Source organism: Myripristis murdjan, chromosome 8 (assembly GCF_902150065.1).
Source record: "Myripristis murdjan chromosome 8, fMyrMur1.1, whole genome shotgun sequence".
Taxonomy (NCBI): domain Eukaryota; kingdom Metazoa; phylum Chordata; class Actinopteri; order Holocentriformes; family Holocentridae; genus Myripristis; species Myripristis murdjan.
In genome coordinates, this window is record NC_043987.1 from 15,591,067 (window position 1) to 15,610,893 (window position 19,827).

A 19,827-nucleotide genomic window follows, 5' to 3' on the forward strand; every position below is an offset into this window, starting at 1 on the left:
GCTCCTGCACTCTGAAAGGGTATTTTTTTAATGTCTTATTACATGGCCGAGTACAAGGAGACAAAAAACAGGTGTCTCTGCACTGCATCACCGTCAGTGCACAACGTGGAAATGAATGATATTAAATGTTATGATACATTACGTCAGCTGATATTTTCTTTCTGTTTCCCTAAAACACACTGATTCAATTTCTCTGGGATGAAATTGTGTTTTTGTTCACTGTGACAGAGCCCTTTTCATCTCTTCATTTCTTGTATATCTCAATATGATTTAATAATGAACCAAGCTTTAACATCGGATGCACTCAAACGGCATACTCTCCATAATTGCGCTGGTGCTTATTTTTCCTCACTAATAGCCGCAAACAGGAAAAGCTTGATCATAAACTGCAACCATGCATACATAAAAAATCACTTTTATGAACTACAGTGGTTACATCACTTTCATTTGAGTAGCATGACATGGACTTGATTCCCAGAATGAAAGAAGAGAGTTGAAGAGAGTTATGTCAGAATAGATGCACCAGGGAGGGGAAATTTGATTTAAGCCATTGTATGAGTGTGTGAAATGAGCAAGCACATATCGAGGTCAAAGTGCCAAAATGCTTCACTTGTTTTAGTAAATCTTGCCATGTGTGACCAGCCCCACACAGCCGACTAAAAAGCTGGCCACACCACTAATCCTGACTCATTCATGGATCACAGTGGACTCTGCGGTGGTCAACAGTGCACAGCGGTGTATCACAGATAAGCTCATTGTATCTTAAAAAAAAAACAAAAAAACAGCTGTTTTCAAATCAAATGATGTGTACATCAGCTGCCTGGCATCCTCTGTCAGTCCAGGGCAACATCTCTAGGCTATTCTTAGCTGTGAGGGGATAAAAGCAGAGACCATTAATCCCAGCTCATGCAGGAGTGGGGGTGGGAGGGCGTTAGTGTGTGTGTGTGTGTGTGTGTGTGTGTGTGGGTGTGTGTGTGATTGTGTGTGTGTGTAGTGGTGGGGAGGGGGGTTGAGCATAAAAAGACCACTGCAGTGCCATCTTCACCCCTCATGTCTATTAATAGCAAAAAACACAAACTCGCATGCATGCACACACACATGTACAAATGTCAAATCACCACATCAAATGGCCAGCACCGCCCCCACACACACATGCACATGCATTTTTCCCTCCCTTCCATCACCCCCAACACTCAGCTGGTGATCGAAAATGAGCCGGACCTGCGAGAGCAAGATAACACACGCCTCTGTTTGTCCCCTCCATCCATCCTTCTTTTCATTCCTCCCCTGATTACTCCCCACCTTCTAATCACTTCCATTGTCTATCCTCACTTCTCTCCTTTTTTCACTTCCATCTCTCTCCACCTCCTTCATTTATTGCCCCCTCCCTCCCTTCCCGCTTTTCTCATTGCACATGTATATTCTTTCAATTCATGTTCACTCACTCTCACACACACACACACACACACACACACACACAGGTCAAGGACCTCCTCACCTCAGACTCTTTGTAGTGGCGTTCAGGGATCTCATCGTAGGCAATGTCCACGAAACAAACCTCTGTGTCCTCGTCTCTGGGCTCGCTTCCAAAGATCTGTGCAACAGGAGGAGTGACACAGGCGATGGCAAATAATCATACTAAACCAGCTGTGCACCACGGGGGTAGTCCTACTTATCCATATGGGGCTAATTAATTTGTGATTTCCCTTCTTATTTGTCATGGTCAGAATTGGCAGCAAGGAGAGTGACTGCAAATCTCAAAGGCAGCTTCACCTACAGCAGAAAGTGTTAAAAATTGCATCTTTGTTAGTGTGAAGGATGATTCACAGTGTGGAATTTTTTTTTTTTTTTTTTTTTTTTAAACTTTATGAAAATGTGAGTTTTCAGGTTGGGGCTTTGGTTATAAGACAACTTTTTTCTGGTCTTAAAGTGGCATGAAATGCACCTTTTGTTTATGGCTGTACATTCAAACAAAACACGCAATAAACTTTGTGACTCATAGTGAAATAAATTTTGGTAAGTGATTACATTGCTGTTGAGGGACGACAGATAATTTTTTCCTGTTTGACTCAGACAGAAACATTAAGCTAGTTAGACCATCCTTTCAGGAAGCATTCACTCCTACTGCGTCTCAGTGATTCATACATCATGTGCAGACAGAAAGTGTAATTAAAACTTGTATACAGATGAGAGAGAGACGGCAGGATGATGGATAGGAAGGGGTTTAAGAAAGCAACTGGGAGAAAATTGCAGGAATGGAGTGAAGAAGTGAAACAGAATGTGGGAAATAAAGAAAGTGGTGAAAAAAGAGAAAGAATGCAGTCCAGTGGAGAAATAGCTGGGAAAAGTGCAAATTTGCAAGTGTGAGAGGAAGGCTTCTACAAACTATTCTAACACATTCCCACTTGTTACATAATCCAAATTAGTTTCAAAACTCTAATGATGTGAAACCACCGACCAAGATATGTACAGCTATCATGACCCACCACTGAGTGGAGCTGTAGCCTTTTGTTTTCATCCATGGATTGAGGCAGTATTGCATAACACTCAGACCTGGTCCCTCTGTCAGTCAAACAGTGCAGAGAGACACTGCTAAAGAGGTGGAGAGCAAGCACCGGGCTTTTAGCAGTGATAAGAGACTCCATTCAAAGCAGGAGGTGCTTGTCATGTTGCTACAAGAGAAACCCAGCAGTGAGTTTTGAGCTGCTAATGGGGATGTGGCAGGACAAGCGAGGTATGTGGTGTGGAGCTGGGAGGTTTTCATGTGATTTCCGTCACCAGAGCTAATGGTAACATCAGTCATGTCACTTGAGTGAGATGCAAATTAAGGTGACTGTGAGTTTGAATTAAAAAAAAAAAAAAATCATAGTGTCACTGTGGCAGGATAAGTCCAATTAGTCTACTTGAGCATGCTGTGTGTGTGAAACCCTAATATCCAGAGGAATGAGGCCTTGATGTGAAGTAGATACAGATGATTACTTTAGTCTGCGACTCTGTGCCAAACCTCTTCACATACTTCACTTAAAAAAAAGAAAAAGACTGAGTTATGAGCAAAACCTTACAATTAAATCCCGGTTCAATGATGGAGTAACCTGTGATGTGTCAGTCCTGAATTAGAGGCTTTGAACTGAGACCAAGGGTGAGAGAATAAATGATGAAAAAAAAGATGAGGCAATAAAGTGATATGCAGGTGTGCAAAAGGGGACTGACAAAGTTACAAGAAAAGAGGCTGTGAGAATTTTTTTTTTTTTAATTGCAATAAAAATATCTTGAAAAGCCATGTTGAAATTCCTTCTTTCTCTCTCAGTTCTTCCCACACAGAAAGCTGTAGAAAGCACATCCCATACCTCTGACATCTACTCACTTTGTCATTGCTCCCTTTGTTGTCTTCATACTTGGTCTCTATGTGGATGGAGAACTTCGGTAGAAAGGAGCACTGGAGGGGATATGAAAGAAAAAAAAAAGACACTGTCATCTTACTTTGCCATATGATAATTATTTTTGTAAGTGTCAGATCAGATCTCAATATAAAGGTGGAGGTTTTCTTTCGCCTTACCTACATGAATAAATATGAGGTGGATTGTGTGTGTCTGTGCGTCTGCGTTTTATCACCTATGCCAGCTGAGTAGTAATGATTATTCGCTGCAAATAGATTTACAGCCCTTTCGCACATGCTCCCTCCCTTCATAAGCACCACTACACACACCCACCCACCCCCACACACACACACACACCCACTTTAATGTCCTTGGCCAGTTCACTATCATTCATCAGCTCTTAAGCACAAGGATTTTATTAGATTAATGCTTAACACTTCCAATAATTATAAAACCCAATACTGAAATACTTGTTACATAAGCTGCTGATGTGCAACTCTCTCTCTCTCTCTCTCTCTCTCTCTCTCTGTGTGTGTGTGTGTGTGTGTGTCTTTGTGTGTGTTTATGTGTGTTTCACAGCAGGCTAGAGACATGATGGATCAATTGCTCTGCTGCAAGGAGGAAAGAGCTGCAGGCCTGATGCTTGAAGCGTAGTGCTTATGTGTGTGTTTCTGTGTTTGTGTGTGTTTGTCCCTGTTCTTCCTGTAATTACTTTGCGGTCAAGCTCGTTGGTGAGGTTCTGATTTAGGAGCCGATGAGAGAAGAGAGCGAGAGAGAGGGAGAGAGAGAAAGGGGAGAGAGAGAGGGAGAGAGAGTGCAGGAAGTTGACTGAACACATAAATCTCCAACCTGGAGAAAACGCTGTCATTTAGAGAAGATGGACTGATCTTTGGTTTGACATTGTCATGGACTCCTTGTTATTCCTTATTCCTTTTTTCATCATGGCCTTTATGGTCTTATAACATAACATAATGTTCTCCTGGACAGATGAATCTTGTACCCGTGTGCTTCTTGCATCGTGTGATCAGTCATTGGCCAGCCAATACTGGCCTATCACAGATATCAGTGTCGAGTATATGTTGTCTGACATGCACTGATATGAAAACTTTCTTTATAGAATGTAATGCAGAAAAAGATGATTGGCGTAATTTAGAAATGAATATTTGATTCATACGTAAATCAGTTTATTTATTTAGTTAGTTCTCTCTGTGTTTTTTGAATTTCAAGTTATTTATAATTAATTTATGAAGTGTATTTGTGCATCTAGTCGTGCATCTAATATCTATCGCTATCTATCTATCGCTTTTGGGCTCCAGTTTATGCATTGCAGGGCATCATTTTGTTGCTTCATGTGCTGCTTGTAGCTGCTTCAGCATATTTATAATGCAGCTTCAAGAATTAATGTGTTACTTTTTGCACTTTTATAATGGCTTAGAGTGCAACTGTGCTGTGCCAACTTTTTCTGTGGTAAAAGTTGGCCTAACTTATAACAGAAGATTGGAAAACTGCACAAATTTGGGATGGATGGATATAGTTTGCAGATGATCTTTGTGATTATTTTTGGAAATTCTGGCTGGTGTTGAGTTTTTCACAAGTACATTTTTGACATTTTGAGCTCCACAAACAAATACCAATCCAGCCCCACTGTATTCAGGAAATATTGCAACAGACTGGAAACCTCAGCAACTGATACAGAAACCATTCAGACAAATACACTTCACGAGGGGTTATTGAGAAAATATTGTTTCTGTGTTTTGGATAAACATTTGCTTTAACCTAATAGTTTTTTTTTTTTTTTTTTAAATCCTATAATCTGTTATTAGCTACTTTTTGGAATTAGAATCTTTTCTTTTCTTTTTTTTCATTTAAATTTTGTTAGTGCAAATAAAGCTATCTGAAGATGCTTCATGTAAATGAGATTGGCTTACTATTATAAAACCATAGCAATAGTCTGGTCTTGTATTTTAAAACAACAATCAGTGACAGACTTGGCACCATCATCACTAACTTCATTAATCACCACCACCCACCTGAGGCTGATGGTAACAATACACTCCCATAGTGGTGAATCAGTCCCACACTGATGAGCCTTCATGACTAAACAAGCCCAGTTAATATGGACTATAAATACTCCTTTAATTTACAAGTGGACCTCTTTCTTCTGTTTTTTAGTCTCTTATTATAATCCCTGAAAACATTAAGTGAAATTAGAGAATCCTGAACTGCTTTACAAGCTTATATTTAACACTAAAGGGTTGCTGAATGCTGAACACATATTTTCATCTTTTTTTTTGCAGTTCATTTTTTATTGCTTTTCAACAAGGACAGTTACATCAGAAATGACAAAGACAAACAGAGAAAATACAAAAAAATGAATAAATTAGTTAATTAATTAAAAAAACAAAACTTAATCATCAGTCCGTTATCAAAATGTTAGCACCACCAGGGCAGCTACCACTGAACACCTGCTCATTTGCCATCCGCACATTCACCATCAAATGATATAAGGGCAAGCTCCATCACCATTCCCATCCATATTTTCATATCTTTAGCAACAGCGTATTTCATATTCATACAATTGTAGATTCTCATACCTGGCAGCTGCCCAGGTCCCACTGTCAGTCAGCTAACCTGCTTTATTGCAGTGACTGGGGGTTTAGTGCCTTGCTCAAGGGCTCTCTAGTTTGATGGGGGAAGATCAGGGGCCCTGATCACAAAGTAAGTTCAACCAAGTCAGGCTGTCTTTGTCTTAAAAACTAGAAAAAATAAACATATCAGTAGAGCCAACACTACACAGTTATCAAGATATGCCAGTTCCATATTTTGGATATTCACCAAAAGTAAATTATGCCCACCTTCACAAGCCCCTTTATCCAATCAGAGTGTAATAATCTGTGCTGCCTTGCCACATGACCAACCTTTCCACAAAGTTTCATGATGTTGCGTGAATCTGTATGAAAGTTACATGCATTCTTATGTGAAGCTCAGTGCCACGCCCTACTAACTTTCAGTTATTCCTTGGAAAATGATAAACCTTTCCACAAAGTTTCATGCAAATCAGTTCCTATTTTTTTTTTTTTAGATATGTTAATCAGTCTCACCAAGCTGGTTATCAGCTGGTTCTGTCAACCAAGGCTTTACCCATCTGGGCATGAGTACAGTCACATAAAAGAGGCAGGATTTGTAACAAACAGCCAAGCACATGCCACATGGACAGATCCAGATTCAGACAATTTAGAACAAGATAACATCAAAGCATACATCCTCATGATGAAATGAGATTGCTGCAGCAGCACAAGTGATTCAGCAGAGAAAAGGATCATATAAACACACAACTGGAACGTAAAAAGAAGCAATAGACATAGTAGAAAACAATAAAATAAACAATAAAAGCTATAAAATTTTCGACACATTAAGTACCCTACAAAAGTCGGTAGTGTAAAGAAATTGAGAACTAACATTTGCACTCTTCTCAAGAAGAGCAGACTGTTTTGATGGAGTAACAAAACACAGCAGTGACTGAAGTGAGCACAATATTGTGTCGACACACTGAGGCTGAAAAAAAAAGATTTCCTCTTCATAAAGCTGGTCTCACATTCTCTAAGGCTGCACTTATTGCACTGAAACAAACATTATCAGAAAAGCCATAAAAAATCAGCTTCATTAACATGCAACAGTAAATGTAATGTATTGCCTAGACTTATAGGCAGCTGCTGTTTTTCAGCCCTAATTCACTGCCTGAGAATGCTACAAACATTTAATATATCTCTGACATGATAAATTATCAGTAATCACAGAACACTGTCCATATTGGGATCCTGTGGGAATTAGGACCCATTTTTCCAGACAGCTGATTGGTTAGGGGGCGGGCCTTTTATCCGTTTGGATCTGTAAACCTGAACAAAACCCGGCCATGGCACTGTAACCCAGTTTAGAGTTTAAAGTGAGCCCATAAAAATTGAACGGGTTCAATCAGTTTCATTCATAAATTTTATGGGTTCATTCATTTTCATTCAGTTTCTAGGAGAGAGCCCTATACCTTAGACTGAAGCCCAAAGTTAGCTCGCTAACCCACTAAATCTGCTTTGTCAGGTCTATTCATGTTTCACTGATGCATGCTGGATAATGTCCTCTAATGTCCTACAGCAAATGATTAGAGATTCTTCTCATCAAAAGCAAATTAACCTGGTAGCCCATGAGAGCTGCAGCGTTTGCTGATGTTTTCAAAAGGTAAATTTCCTTATAGTTTGATATTGATTTCTATTGTCCACAGAGCAGCTGTTTAAATGCCTTTTGAGCTGGATTTTTATTCAGTGCCTCTGGATACACACACACACATACACACACACACACACACACACACACACACACACACACACACACACACACACACACACACACACACACAGGCTATTACATAACAGATTTGACTTTCTTTCATAATTCCAGTAAAGCCTATGTTAGCGTGCAGGGTGTGCTGCAGCATGCGAGCCTTCCCATCCATACATGAATGAGTCTGTAGAGAACACCAGACACCCGCTGGCCAGATATAGCAACTGGCCTGATGGAAAATGAATGAATCTCACCATAAACTCACTGCAAATTCAGATATATCTATGGGTGTAATCGTGGCACAACATTTACATTCATAGTCACAGACATTTGATATTACAACGGCATATTTTCAAATGACCACACACTCCAGACTTACAAACGCATTCTGACATGATCGGATGAGAAAATGCATCGTTGAAAATGTACAGTGTATTGCGAGAGTGGTTTGTTACATTTTAAAAGCACTGTGTGGTGCCAGTCTAGGCTCCAATTTACACAAGGTTTTTGAATGATAAGAAACAGACCGTATTTCTACACTGAGATGATTGTAGGTAAATGTCAGAGTATGAAAACTGCGGTCTGCGATATGAGACAAAATGTTTCAATCTGCACTATAGGCTACAGTTGTTGCGACTGCAATCTGATGAGTGAAGGTCAGAACGTAACACGGTGAATGAAAGCGAATGTCTCTTACATGAGTACCAGTATCTCTCTCTTCTTCTTCTTCTTCTCTCTCTCTCTCTCTCACACACACACTCATGCTTGCACGCATGCACGCGCACACACACACACACACACACACACACACACACAGATAGCACATAAATAGCACACCGTGACAGATGATGAAGTGAAACTGTAGTCATTTCATCACGTCACATCATTACATTATGTCACACGGTGAACCACGGTTACTGTGTGTACTTGTACTCGTGTGTCTATGTTTGTGAGGGTATGTATAGATACACATACATGCATATATATAGGAACATACATGTGCATGCTTTTAACCTGACAAGTGGCCATGTTTCTATGAATGATAGGAAAGATTGAGTTTCACCAGAGATGGTGCCTCACACATCTTCGTTGTTCGGTTCCATTAGCATTCAGAATGTGCAGCTACTCTCACCTCTAAACTCTGCCACACTGATTTACATGTCAGCTGTTGGACTCAAGGGGGTTTGTGTATGTGTGTGAGACTGCTTGTGTGTGTGTGCATATGTTCAGACAGAGTGAGGATACTCACCGTGTACTCTGTCCATAAGCCCAGCAGAAGCCATCAGTATAATTGATAGAAATAGTAGGGGTGGGTGGGGGAGCAAACAGACGGACACGCAGACAGAAGAGAGTAAAGGAACAAAATAGTGTGAGAAAGACAATCCGAGAATGGAGGAGGACAAGTTATTTAGTTCAAGATAGAAAAAGAGCCATCAAGCACTCCCAACACTCCTTGAATTCCTGTTAAAGCACATGCAAGCCACCGGTTCTCCACTCCACCTTATAATGACATGAACAGTAAAGTCCAGCTTTTCAAGGGTGCGTGACATTGATTGTTTTTTTTTTGTTTGTTTGTTTTTTATGAGTGTGAGTGAGTACTTTATGTGTATATGGACAGATGAGCTACACTTCCCCCTACAGCTGCTGTCATAACGTATACCACACTGCTCCAGTGCACACAGTGAGTTGTGTGTGAGGTTGGTGTATGTGTCTGAGTTAATGCATAGGTGATTTTATGTGACTTCCTGCGGCAAGATTCCACATGAACTGCACTACAAAACACAATTATAAAACCCAAATAAACAAAACATAAATAAGATTACAGAATGAAATAAAACTGACAAGGGACCATCCAGACTTGCTCAATATGCAACCATTGTTTTGTGAGAGTGATTTCTGACATTGTGTGGGACATTGTGTGGTCCTAATCTGAAATAACTGAAGTAAACCAAATCTATCTATCTATCTATCTATCTATCTATCTATCTATCTATCTGTCTATCTATCTATCTATCTATCTATCTATCTATCTTCTTAGTCCTGAAGGCATCCTACACCTGGGTTCATGTTTAGTCGTATCCTTCCCTCTTTAACTCACCATAAAACCTGCCTATTATCTCTCCATCACCCACACCATCCCAACCTGACCTCTGTCTCTCCTTCTCTCCTTCCCTCCCTCCCACTGAGCTCGTCATTGTGGTTTGTGCTGGACAGAATATTGCTTCCATATCCCTCTGACCTCCCAACGATCCCTGTGTAATGACTTCCATCAGGTGAGCGGGGACCATGTTTGCAGAGGGTCCCCGAAAATTGAGGTTTGTGTGTGTGTCCATCAGTCTGTCTGTATGTCTCTTTATACCCCTGCAGTCTGTTCTTGAACGAAATTAGCAGACACCAAGGCGATTAAAGATGGAGACACTTATTATGAGAGATGGTCAGTTTCTGGTTTCTTGATTCTTGCTTTATGACATAGTGTGCCATAGGTTGTAATGATGAGACAAATTTGTGTATATGTGTGTAAATCACATTTACATGCACATTAGTAGTCAAGTTCTTTGCCATTTTTGGGCAGTTCTCTGATCTTTCAAATGTCATGTAAAGAAAACCAGCTTCCACAATTGGAATTAAGAGATTAAGAGAAATCTGGTTAACACAGCTATATCTTTGCTGGAGAAATTTGGCTATGTAAACCCTTACTCAAATTTCTGATTTTATTTTTTATTTTTATTTTTTACATGTGTGCATCTGCAAGAGCACAGATAAGAAAACAGCTAGCTAATAGATGAACTCTAATTATTGGGGAGCACATGTATACTGGCGTTTTTGAGAAATAAGAGCAATGCAGCACATGAAAACGCATTCCTGACATAACCTGGTCACTCACAATTATCTGGCTTCTTGTGTGTAAGTAAATGTAATGAAGGTATGCCATTTGTGTGAATGTGCACATGTGAATGCGCATAAGGAAATGCACACAGTAGCTAACAGCACATCAGCATTACCTGTGATAGTGTACGGGTAATAGTTCCAAGCCTTTTCTGTCACATAGAAAATTTTAGGGACCACCGCTCTTGCCCAACTGGGGAGCTTGCTGAAAGATAGAGGGAGAAATGAAGGTAATAGTTAACTGTAAGAAAAAAAGAGTGCAAAGAGAACAGCAGACAAGTTGGGAAAGAGAAGAGGAAAGGAAAAGAAAAAGAGAAAAAGAGGCAAAACTGTCTCCTCTTATAGCTCCCCCACACCTTTCCTCGGTCCTGTCACCAGAATAAGCAATGTCATCCAGCCATACGGAATCATCATGGGTGCCATACAAGGCAGCCATGATGGCTCCTGGGGCAGCAGATTACACTGATTAGAGCCAGCACCCTGCAGTGGAGTTTCCCCAGAACTGGCACAGTGATAGCTATCGAGAGGGACATAGAGGACATAAAGTACAGAGAACTAGTTATTACTCAGAAAAAATGAAGTGTGAATGCTGACAGTTACAGCCAAATAGCCAGGCCCCTATTTCACTGTCTGATCGAAATGCAAACGACTACTGAAGAAGACAGGAGGCAACAACAGTTGTGAGACCTTGGTTAGCTGAAGTGAAAATACCAAGCCACAAAAATACTCAGGTGTATAGAGTGAATTTCCCTTTGAAATTTGGATATTTTTAACTCAGCAACAATAAATCTTGATTTACAACAGTAAAGGAGATGTCAGTATAGGCTCTCTGGTTATTGACTCCCATCAACAATATTTCACTGTAGCTCCAGATTTCTATCAGGTTCTATCAGGAGTATGAGGTCATAAAGATGCAAGCATCATCATCAGCGATGGCAAGCATGTTTCAGTTTGAACCAAATGCACCTTGAGGATAAGTCTCACTCAAACCAGGCTTTGGATTTCTAAATCTTTCCCAATTTTCTCTCCCTTCCCTTCTTACTCTTTGTTTCTGGTTGGTTTGCGATTGATTCTGTATTGGCCTACTGGGACATCAAAGACAAACAAGGCTGCGGTTCTCTCTGGTCCCTCTCTCCACTGTCCAACAGCCAGTGGAGTGCCTAGACACAGCTGACTGGTCACATGTCCTTACACACACACACACACACACACACACACACACACACTTGCACACACAGGTGGTTTGTGGGTGGAGAGAGGCAGGCAAAGCGTCAAACAGTGACTGCTCAAATTATCCATCACTTACACATGCCTGACCTCATCTTTCTCTGCCCCCCCCCACACACACACACACTCACACACACTCTCACACACTCTCACACACTCTCACACAGAGCCTTCCTCTGCTCTGAATTTGTCAGTGACACTTCACATTTCCCAAAGGCCCACTTACATCTCACTTCTGACCACAAAAGGCTCAGCCTGTCTCTGCCTCTCACAGCGGTAGCCTCATTTGGCTCTGTTTTTGTCTGTTTCTCACTTTTGGGAATGAACAGCAAAACTGTACACAACAAGATCCTAAAGTCTTTTAATTATGCTTAATTGGACTTTATCATCTTGTCACTTCAAAAAAAAAAAAAAAAAAACTCCATGGAAATACTGTGAAGCAACTTCAGAGGATCAACTGAGCAGAACGTGAGCAGAAAGATTGTTGTTGTTCCAAGCAGCAGAATGAGATGGTAATAACCTCAATTGTGAAACATGAGAGGTGCTAAAATGACAACTGTTCTTCAATTTGAGCCAATCTAAAAGAACTAGATGAGTGGAAAATATGGCAAGAACAGTTAAGGGCCCATTAGACTGTATTAAGACTGTCTGTTCTTTTGGATGATAACACAGTGATAAGGTACACGCTAAAAAAAAAGGCTACAAGCTACACAGCTACTAAGTAAATAAATAAAAAAATAAAATAAATGAAATTCTGGGAGGGAAGAAAAAATCAGATGGGAAATATGGGCTCTGCATGCTTATAAAGTCCACAGGTGACATTTATATGCAGTGAATGTGCAAAATATTTGGAAGATCTTGTATTTCTCAGTTGTCTCAAAACTTAAAAATCAATTTCTAACTTGTCTGCTTCTCTTCATCACCAACTGCTCATTTTAGATAATAAGATAATCATATAATAATATATGTAAATAATAATATATTTAATAAGGGAAATCAGTAAGGGAAAGGCATTTCACCTCAGTTCACTTCAGTGTGATTTATTTATGAAATGTTTTCTTGATATTTTTAAATTCAGCGCATCCTGCGAGGCTGCACGTATTCCTGTAGTATTTAGAAGTGTAAGGTGAAGGGTCTAAATCAGAGCAAACTCACAAATGAGGCCACAGAGACGGCACTTCAGATTTGTTCTTGCCCTCAGCAGCAAATTCAATTGTAATCTACGTAAGAGAAAATTAAATATTCAATTTTACGCTTTAACAAGGAATAGTGACAGAGCTGAGCTGGAAAATAGGCTTGGAATAAGATGAAAAGTGACAACTGAATACATATGTTCCCTTGCTCATTCCTGAAACACAACAGCATTGCTGTAGGTGCAAAGTCTTGCGAAAGCTGATATCTGCTTATGCAGCAATTTTCATGCCCCACATATGACTAGTTACATATACAGTGCCTTCTTATTTCAACACTACAGCCTAGAGATGCTGACATGGGCATCAACATCAGACACACAGCCAATGGCTAATCCATGTCTTAACCTCCAGGAGGGTTGTAAGGATAGGAGAGCCCCAGTGACAGCTATACAGTGATGGGTGCTGAGAAGGGACAAGATGAATGTTCATGCCTTGCTGACATCGTCTTTTCCTCAACTGTCTCTTCTAACCTCTCCTGACAGCCTTATCAGCAGTGGCCTGTTAAATGGTATTCAAGTATGGACTTGTGATAGACTGACTAGGATTGTTATGTGCAAAATGAAATATTCCGCCAATATAAACCATACAAGTGGACAGGATAACAACAGGATAGTGTAATAAAATAGGAAGACTGCCCTTCAAAAATAATGTCTGTGTTCAAACTATCACTCAAAGATGTGTTTTTATCCATTCCAAAAAGTAAAAGATAAGACATGCAAGCAGATCTTGCAACATAAATAGAACAATATTGATTAAATACATAATAAACAAACTATTATGACTGATGTTATAAATGACTAGGCATCTTGACACTTGCTCTTTAAATCTATTAAGTATTCTCCGCACTTCTGCCAAGAGGCTTGGGGAGAGAAACACGGCAGAAAGAAAACAATTCAGAATAGCACAATAACATAGCAGGGAACGCTCATTTTTCTTTCTGAAATCATTTCCACTGTGTCGAAATATCTTCACAACTCTTGATTTCCAGTGTCTGGAATGCCTGGGTTTCTTTCTCAGGAATCAATACAGAATTGCATACAGGAAGACACTCACTTGTTGAGGTAGACTCGTTTCTCGGTGAACTGTCCTTGTCCGTGCTCGGGGTCCTCGTACGGCTTGTTATCGATGACCTCGACACCCTCGCCGCGATCGCTCTGCTCATGACTGTGTTTACTGATCATATACAGCTGGCCAATCCGGTACTGCAGGACAGAGAGACAAAACCAAACAAAAGCCGGACAGACACACACACAGAATAGAAGGGATATTAGACCGATGGTTTTATTAGTGAGACAGCTACAGAAGGAGAAGGTCATCCTATCACTTGGGCCTACACATTATTACAACCAACAAACTATCATTACAGCTATGCATTTTAGGTACAATTTCACCGAGGCTGTTTTAAATGGGAACACTGTGCTTTTAAAAGGACAATGCCATTCTGTTTTTAACTTCTCAACAGTCTACGTAAAACTCTGTGAAACTTGAGTGTTGCCACTCTTACAGCAGTTAATTCCATCTTGTGAATACTTGGCCTTTTATTAAAATTACCATGCTTTTCTCAAGGTATAAGGACTCTTTTTACTTGTAAAATAGAGACAGAACCAAGCACTAGCTATTCAGCTATGCATACACCTAAACTAAGCAGCGTACTCAAGCTAGGCCACTTGCATGTCAACATTATCAACAAGGTGACCCAAAAACCACTTCCAGCATGTAAAACAGTAATTGTAGTGAACATACATGCTGGCCAAGTGCAAGATGGTTGGTGTACCTGCTTTCAAGTTTGAGAGAACATTTTTTCCCTTTTTAAAAAATTAATAGGAGTGAATTGGGGTAAGTTAGATTTGCCACAACAGCATTTACATCTAAACAAAAGAGGAATACCACCATTACTGTACCCACTGCATGTTCTTGATACCTGGAAACAATTGCCATACCAAAAATAAGTAAAAAACAAAACAAAACAAAACAAAACAAAACAAAACATTGATAATAATAAATGAACAGTTGCCATACCAACAAAGCACAGGGATTAGGAATATCCAGAGCATACTGACAGAGGTGTGTGTTTTGACCTCATCTCAGGTCAGGACCAAACAGCAATAAGAGTAACAGCACCAACAGTAGCCAGCGAGGTGACCCCTTCCTACAGCCCCTGTGATACCAGTCAACACACACAATCCTTCACTTATCACTTACTGACCCACTTGGCTCGGTGACAATGTTACTTTCAGTCACCTCGAGACGCAGGAATGGCATGTCACATGGCAACTATTTTCCACATGGTTGGAAAAGCCATGCGGCAGAGCGGGAGCATTCAAGGGCGGAGGTTTCCAACTGCTGGTAGGCCTATTTCCAGGCTGGGGGAAATTGATACGACCCTGACAGTGACTTATGCCACTCTACTGGAATGCCAAGGGGGTCATCTAGGACTCGACTGCCACACATAGGGGTCCAACCAAGGATAGATAATGTTAAGCTAATGGAAAAAAGGTGAGGGCTGCCTACTCGGTTTGATGAAAAAAAAAAAGAAGCATGGAGAGAATGGAGAGGAGGGAAATGTGATAGCATGGTGGAACAGAGCAGAGCTGCTCTATACCAGTAAACAGGGAGTGACTTCCAGTAACACAATGGCAATTTTTCCATTTGCCGTCCATGAGAGGAAAATATTGGACTGAGACAGAGTACACACAAACACACACACACACACACACACACACACACACACACACACACACACACACAATACACTAGTCCTGAATTTCTCTCTATGTAATAATACCAGCTGGAGTTGAAATAATTAACTAAAGTATTGCTTATTCAATAATTAAAACAAACTGTGTTTGATATAAAGCTAACATTTTTGTGGGTGAAAGAGATGGATGGGTGGGGGATAATGACATGGAGAGAGAAAGAGAATAAGATATAAGGCAATGATTAAATTTCAACAGATTCCCAGCTGTTTGGATGGAAAAATACCCAACAAAAACTGAGCTGAAGGACTGCTTGGTCACACAGCTGAGATACTGGTAGGATGAAAAGCATCAAGGCAGTGTATCGACTCTAGCGGGCGCACAAATGCTCAAGAGGACATGAGAACACCACATCCAATGAGCATACACTCTCAAGGCTAGCAACAATGCATTAAAACTGAGTACTACACTTCCCTTTTCTCCCTTAGCTCATTCAAGGTTTGGATATATTGTGTAAACATGTTAGCCACTGTTTTGTTCTCCCTACCCGACACTGTATTCAACTCCTGTCTGCTGTCCACCTGAGCCTGAGAGCTGCTGTTGATGGATTAGATCGTGCTTTCATTGTTTCATTTCAAAGCTTACCCTAATGGTGAGGAGGGGAAAGTGGCCCTTGCTTAGGTTAGAGCAGCTGTGAATGATTTGCATTATCTCTCTCTCTCTCTGTGTCTCTCTCTCTCTCTCTCCCTTCCTCTCACACTTGCTCATGTAACAGAGAGGTTTGAGCAGAAAGTGGAACCAAAGGAAGGCAGATCAAGGGCTGTCAGAGAGGAGAAAACAAACTAGCACACTTTCTCATCAGCTCAGGCACATCCTTTTTTTTCTTCTATTTAGTTGCCGTTTCCCCGACTGTTTCTGCACTTCTTCTAATGCCCTCCAACACGATCTCTTTCACATGGACTCACACACACTCACGTTTCCTTTCACTCACATCTCTGCAGTGTCCTTTCTCGCTTCTCTCCTCCCTCACCCTTCCTCCTCTCATCCTTCCGACTTTCAGCCTCCTCCTTTGTGAGTTCCCTTCTCACTCTCTGCCTCCCAGCTTTACTCTCACCTTCACTGCAGTGTCATGTTGTATCTGTTAAAGCCAGTGCAATGTTCACTCACTGTCCTCTGCTGTATCCTCCGCACACAATCTCAGTGTGCCATTACCAGCTAACTTGAGAATAGCTAATGGTCCATCCACAGTGTCATTACACTTGGAGCCACTCCTAGTGCTACAACATCAAATGTGGCACTAATGGCGCCCTCTAATAGCTCAGCTGTGATAGAGTTTGAGAACTAAAAAGAGGTCTTTTCGGACCGAGACCGGCAGGGCTAGCTGACCCAAGATCAGCAGTGGCATCGAACACACATCGTCATCATGAGCTTGGTATTGGTACTGCCTCTCTTTACACTTCAGTAGGATTGACTGTTTTTGTTCCCCCATGATGTTGTCCCCCATTCCTCTGACTCACACACCATCTCATATCATACTTACAGGTATGATGATGTGTGTCATCATACCTGTGTTGTTCCTACACTGATTGACCCAAGGGGGGAATACGATGTTTGTTTACTTATGTATATGTTACACACAATATCTTAGACGCTGCTCATAGGATATTCTGGCATTCTTTGAATTTTAAAATTACACTGATTGGCCGTAGGGGTGGCGCTACAGTTGTTTACTTGTTACTGACTGGCCCAAGGGATTAGTGAGTGCCTGCATCATTTGCGAGGGACAACATACTTGTTTCTATACAGCATCTCAAACTGTTCAGCATTATGCAGCAACTATTACACCGAAATATCAAAGAAGTGTGGAGGAGAGGAGCAGTGAGAGGAAGGTATAACAGGTAGAAAATGAGATATTTAACAAGGTGATGATAGCAAGATGATGAATGCAGACTCAATGTGGCTCCTCAGAGGAGCCTTTAATACTGCCTGATATTACGGGAACTGAAAGAAATTCCAAATATGTTCTTTTTGCTTGGTGATTAACAATAAAGATGTGATGGACAAGAATCCCTGCCTCACTGTCACAACCATGTCATGCTGAGTAAACCACTGCAGGGTGTCCACAAACAGCAGCAGCTACCACTGATACATGCAGCTGACAGAGTATACTGGTGTTACAATGGCTTCAAATGCAAACTTGAAATGGTAAAATGTACCAGTTAAAATAAAAGTTAAATATGAAAGTATTATTACTACTGTGAACAAACTGTCTCTCTCTCTGTGCCGAACTGTCTCTTCTAACACAACAGCAGGTGGTGGGGAGCTGTGGTCATTGTGTTGGAGCCAGCAAGCGTGTTGGTGTGTGGAAATGATAAGAACACTCACCGAACACACACACACAGACATAAGACATTATCCAGCACAATGCTAACATGTAATTAAAATTCGACTGCAGACAGAATAATGACCGCTTTGAGTGCTCTGTATTCTTCAATAAATGACTGGGTCTGTGTTGAGATGAGTAGCTTCTGTATTTCCATGCCCATTTATGGCTGTGTGTCTGTCTGTGTGTGTATGTTTGTGTGTATGTGTGTGCGGGCATGTGTGCGTGTGCATGTGTGAGTATGTGAGAAAACGAGAGCTTTTAGTAAATAATCACAGTAACACAACATAAAAGAGGACTATCATCATCTAACCCTATACACAAGTTTGACAAATAGGCACGGTGTCCTGAATACATCACAGATCACACAAAAAAAGCACATCAATATGTACTACTCCTCACCCCATATATGAAAATAAAACAAAGTGGCTCAATATACCAGCTATGGATAGGCCTTGGCTGCATTTGGGAATCTTCTACACATCCAGTTGAAAAAGAATACCGACACTGATTACAAGGCAGAAGCAGCAGGAAAGTTTCTCTTTGAGGTTGTGGTATGTGCAGTTTGATTTTCTCTAATCAGTATGCAATAATCTGTGTTTTTGTTATTTGCATTTGAGCTCAGTTCCATAACTATAAAAACTGATAGATATTTGAGGGGGAAAAAATCATTACCTGGAGTTCATTCAATATATCTAAAATATAGTTTTGAGAGGACTTTGAGAGGATTTTGTTAACTCACTATTGATTAGAAAGCACGCTTTTTTATTTAAATTTTTGCACAATCCATCATTTTGTAGTTTGCTATTTCAGTTTATCTTTGGTTTATCTCATCTTATGTGGAGAATATAGAGGATAGAGGATAACATCAGAGAAACCATACAGTAATCAACATCTATTGAGTCATACAGCTCTGAAACAGAAGCTAAAAAAAACAAACTGATAAAATATAAATGTAACCATATTGATTGACATTGTATATAGTGTAATTTGTTAGGCAATATGCAGACAAATATATTCCAAAAGCATCAGCACTCTGCAGGTGCACATTAAGCATTTTAATAATATCTTCCATGAAAGGCTACGTTATATTTATTCAATGCTTCCCTGGATGTACATCAGTGCCACCCATATTATAAAATTATAACTCAAAGATATTTTTGACAGTTGATATCTGTGCCACATTTTACACGTGGACTTGTCTGATATAGAACTGTCCAAGAATTCAGCAGCAACACATTTTAAAACCTTCCAGAAGGCCCAAAATATGACATAAGACTCACAGCTGAAGTCCTGAGCTGTGCCAGCTTGTTAAAAACAACAACACCGCAGTGTGCCATGGCGCGGTGGGAGAGAGAAAGAGCATGCTTCCATTTATCGGCACTACTTCATCTCACAGTTTGATGAACGGCCCCAACCAGGACGGTAAACAGAGCTCTGCTAAATATCATACATCAGATCATGGAGCTATATTAAAAATGTCACAAGCAGGTCGAATGCACAGCTGTATAAGGGCACACATTGTGATAAATGACACTGTGCTCTTATATAGTGTAGAGCTGAATCACGGTGCAGTGTGGGAGTTAGAGTGTACAAAAATAAAGTCCTAGAGAGGAGCGCAGCCACAAAGAGCTGTGTAAACAGGGTGAAGTTACATAGTTAGGAAAGTTCATTTTGGTTGACTGTGTGGAGGGCATGTGACAGTGGCAGGTGATTTAGTCCCTTATGGCACA

General features: G+C 40.6%; 1 protein-coding gene across 2 annotated transcripts in view; it reads right to left on the minus strand.

Moving 5' to 3' along the window:
* Positions 1-19,827, minus strand: part of pitpnc1a (phosphatidylinositol transfer protein cytoplasmic 1a) — a 59,527-nt gene that overhangs the window by 4,931 nt on the left and 34,769 nt on the right. The window contains exons 1-6 of one of the 2 annotated variants that reach the window (XM_030058186.1): positions 16,259-16,310; positions 14,069-14,217; positions 10,712-10,800; positions 8,959-8,966; positions 3,365-3,436; positions 1,499-1,594 (exon numbers count right to left, since the gene is read on the minus strand). In XM_030058186.1, coding sequence (XP_029914046.1) covers positions 1,499-1,594; positions 3,365-3,436; positions 8,959-8,966; positions 10,712-10,800; positions 14,069-14,196 — 393 coding nt within the window. In that variant the 5' untranslated portion in view covers positions 14,197-14,217; positions 16,259-16,310. Of the gene's footprint in view, positions 1-1,498; positions 1,595-3,364; positions 3,437-8,958; positions 8,967-10,711; positions 10,801-14,068; positions 14,218-16,258; positions 16,311-19,827 lie in introns of those variants that run through there. The other variant, XM_030058185.1, reaches the window with a different exon arrangement.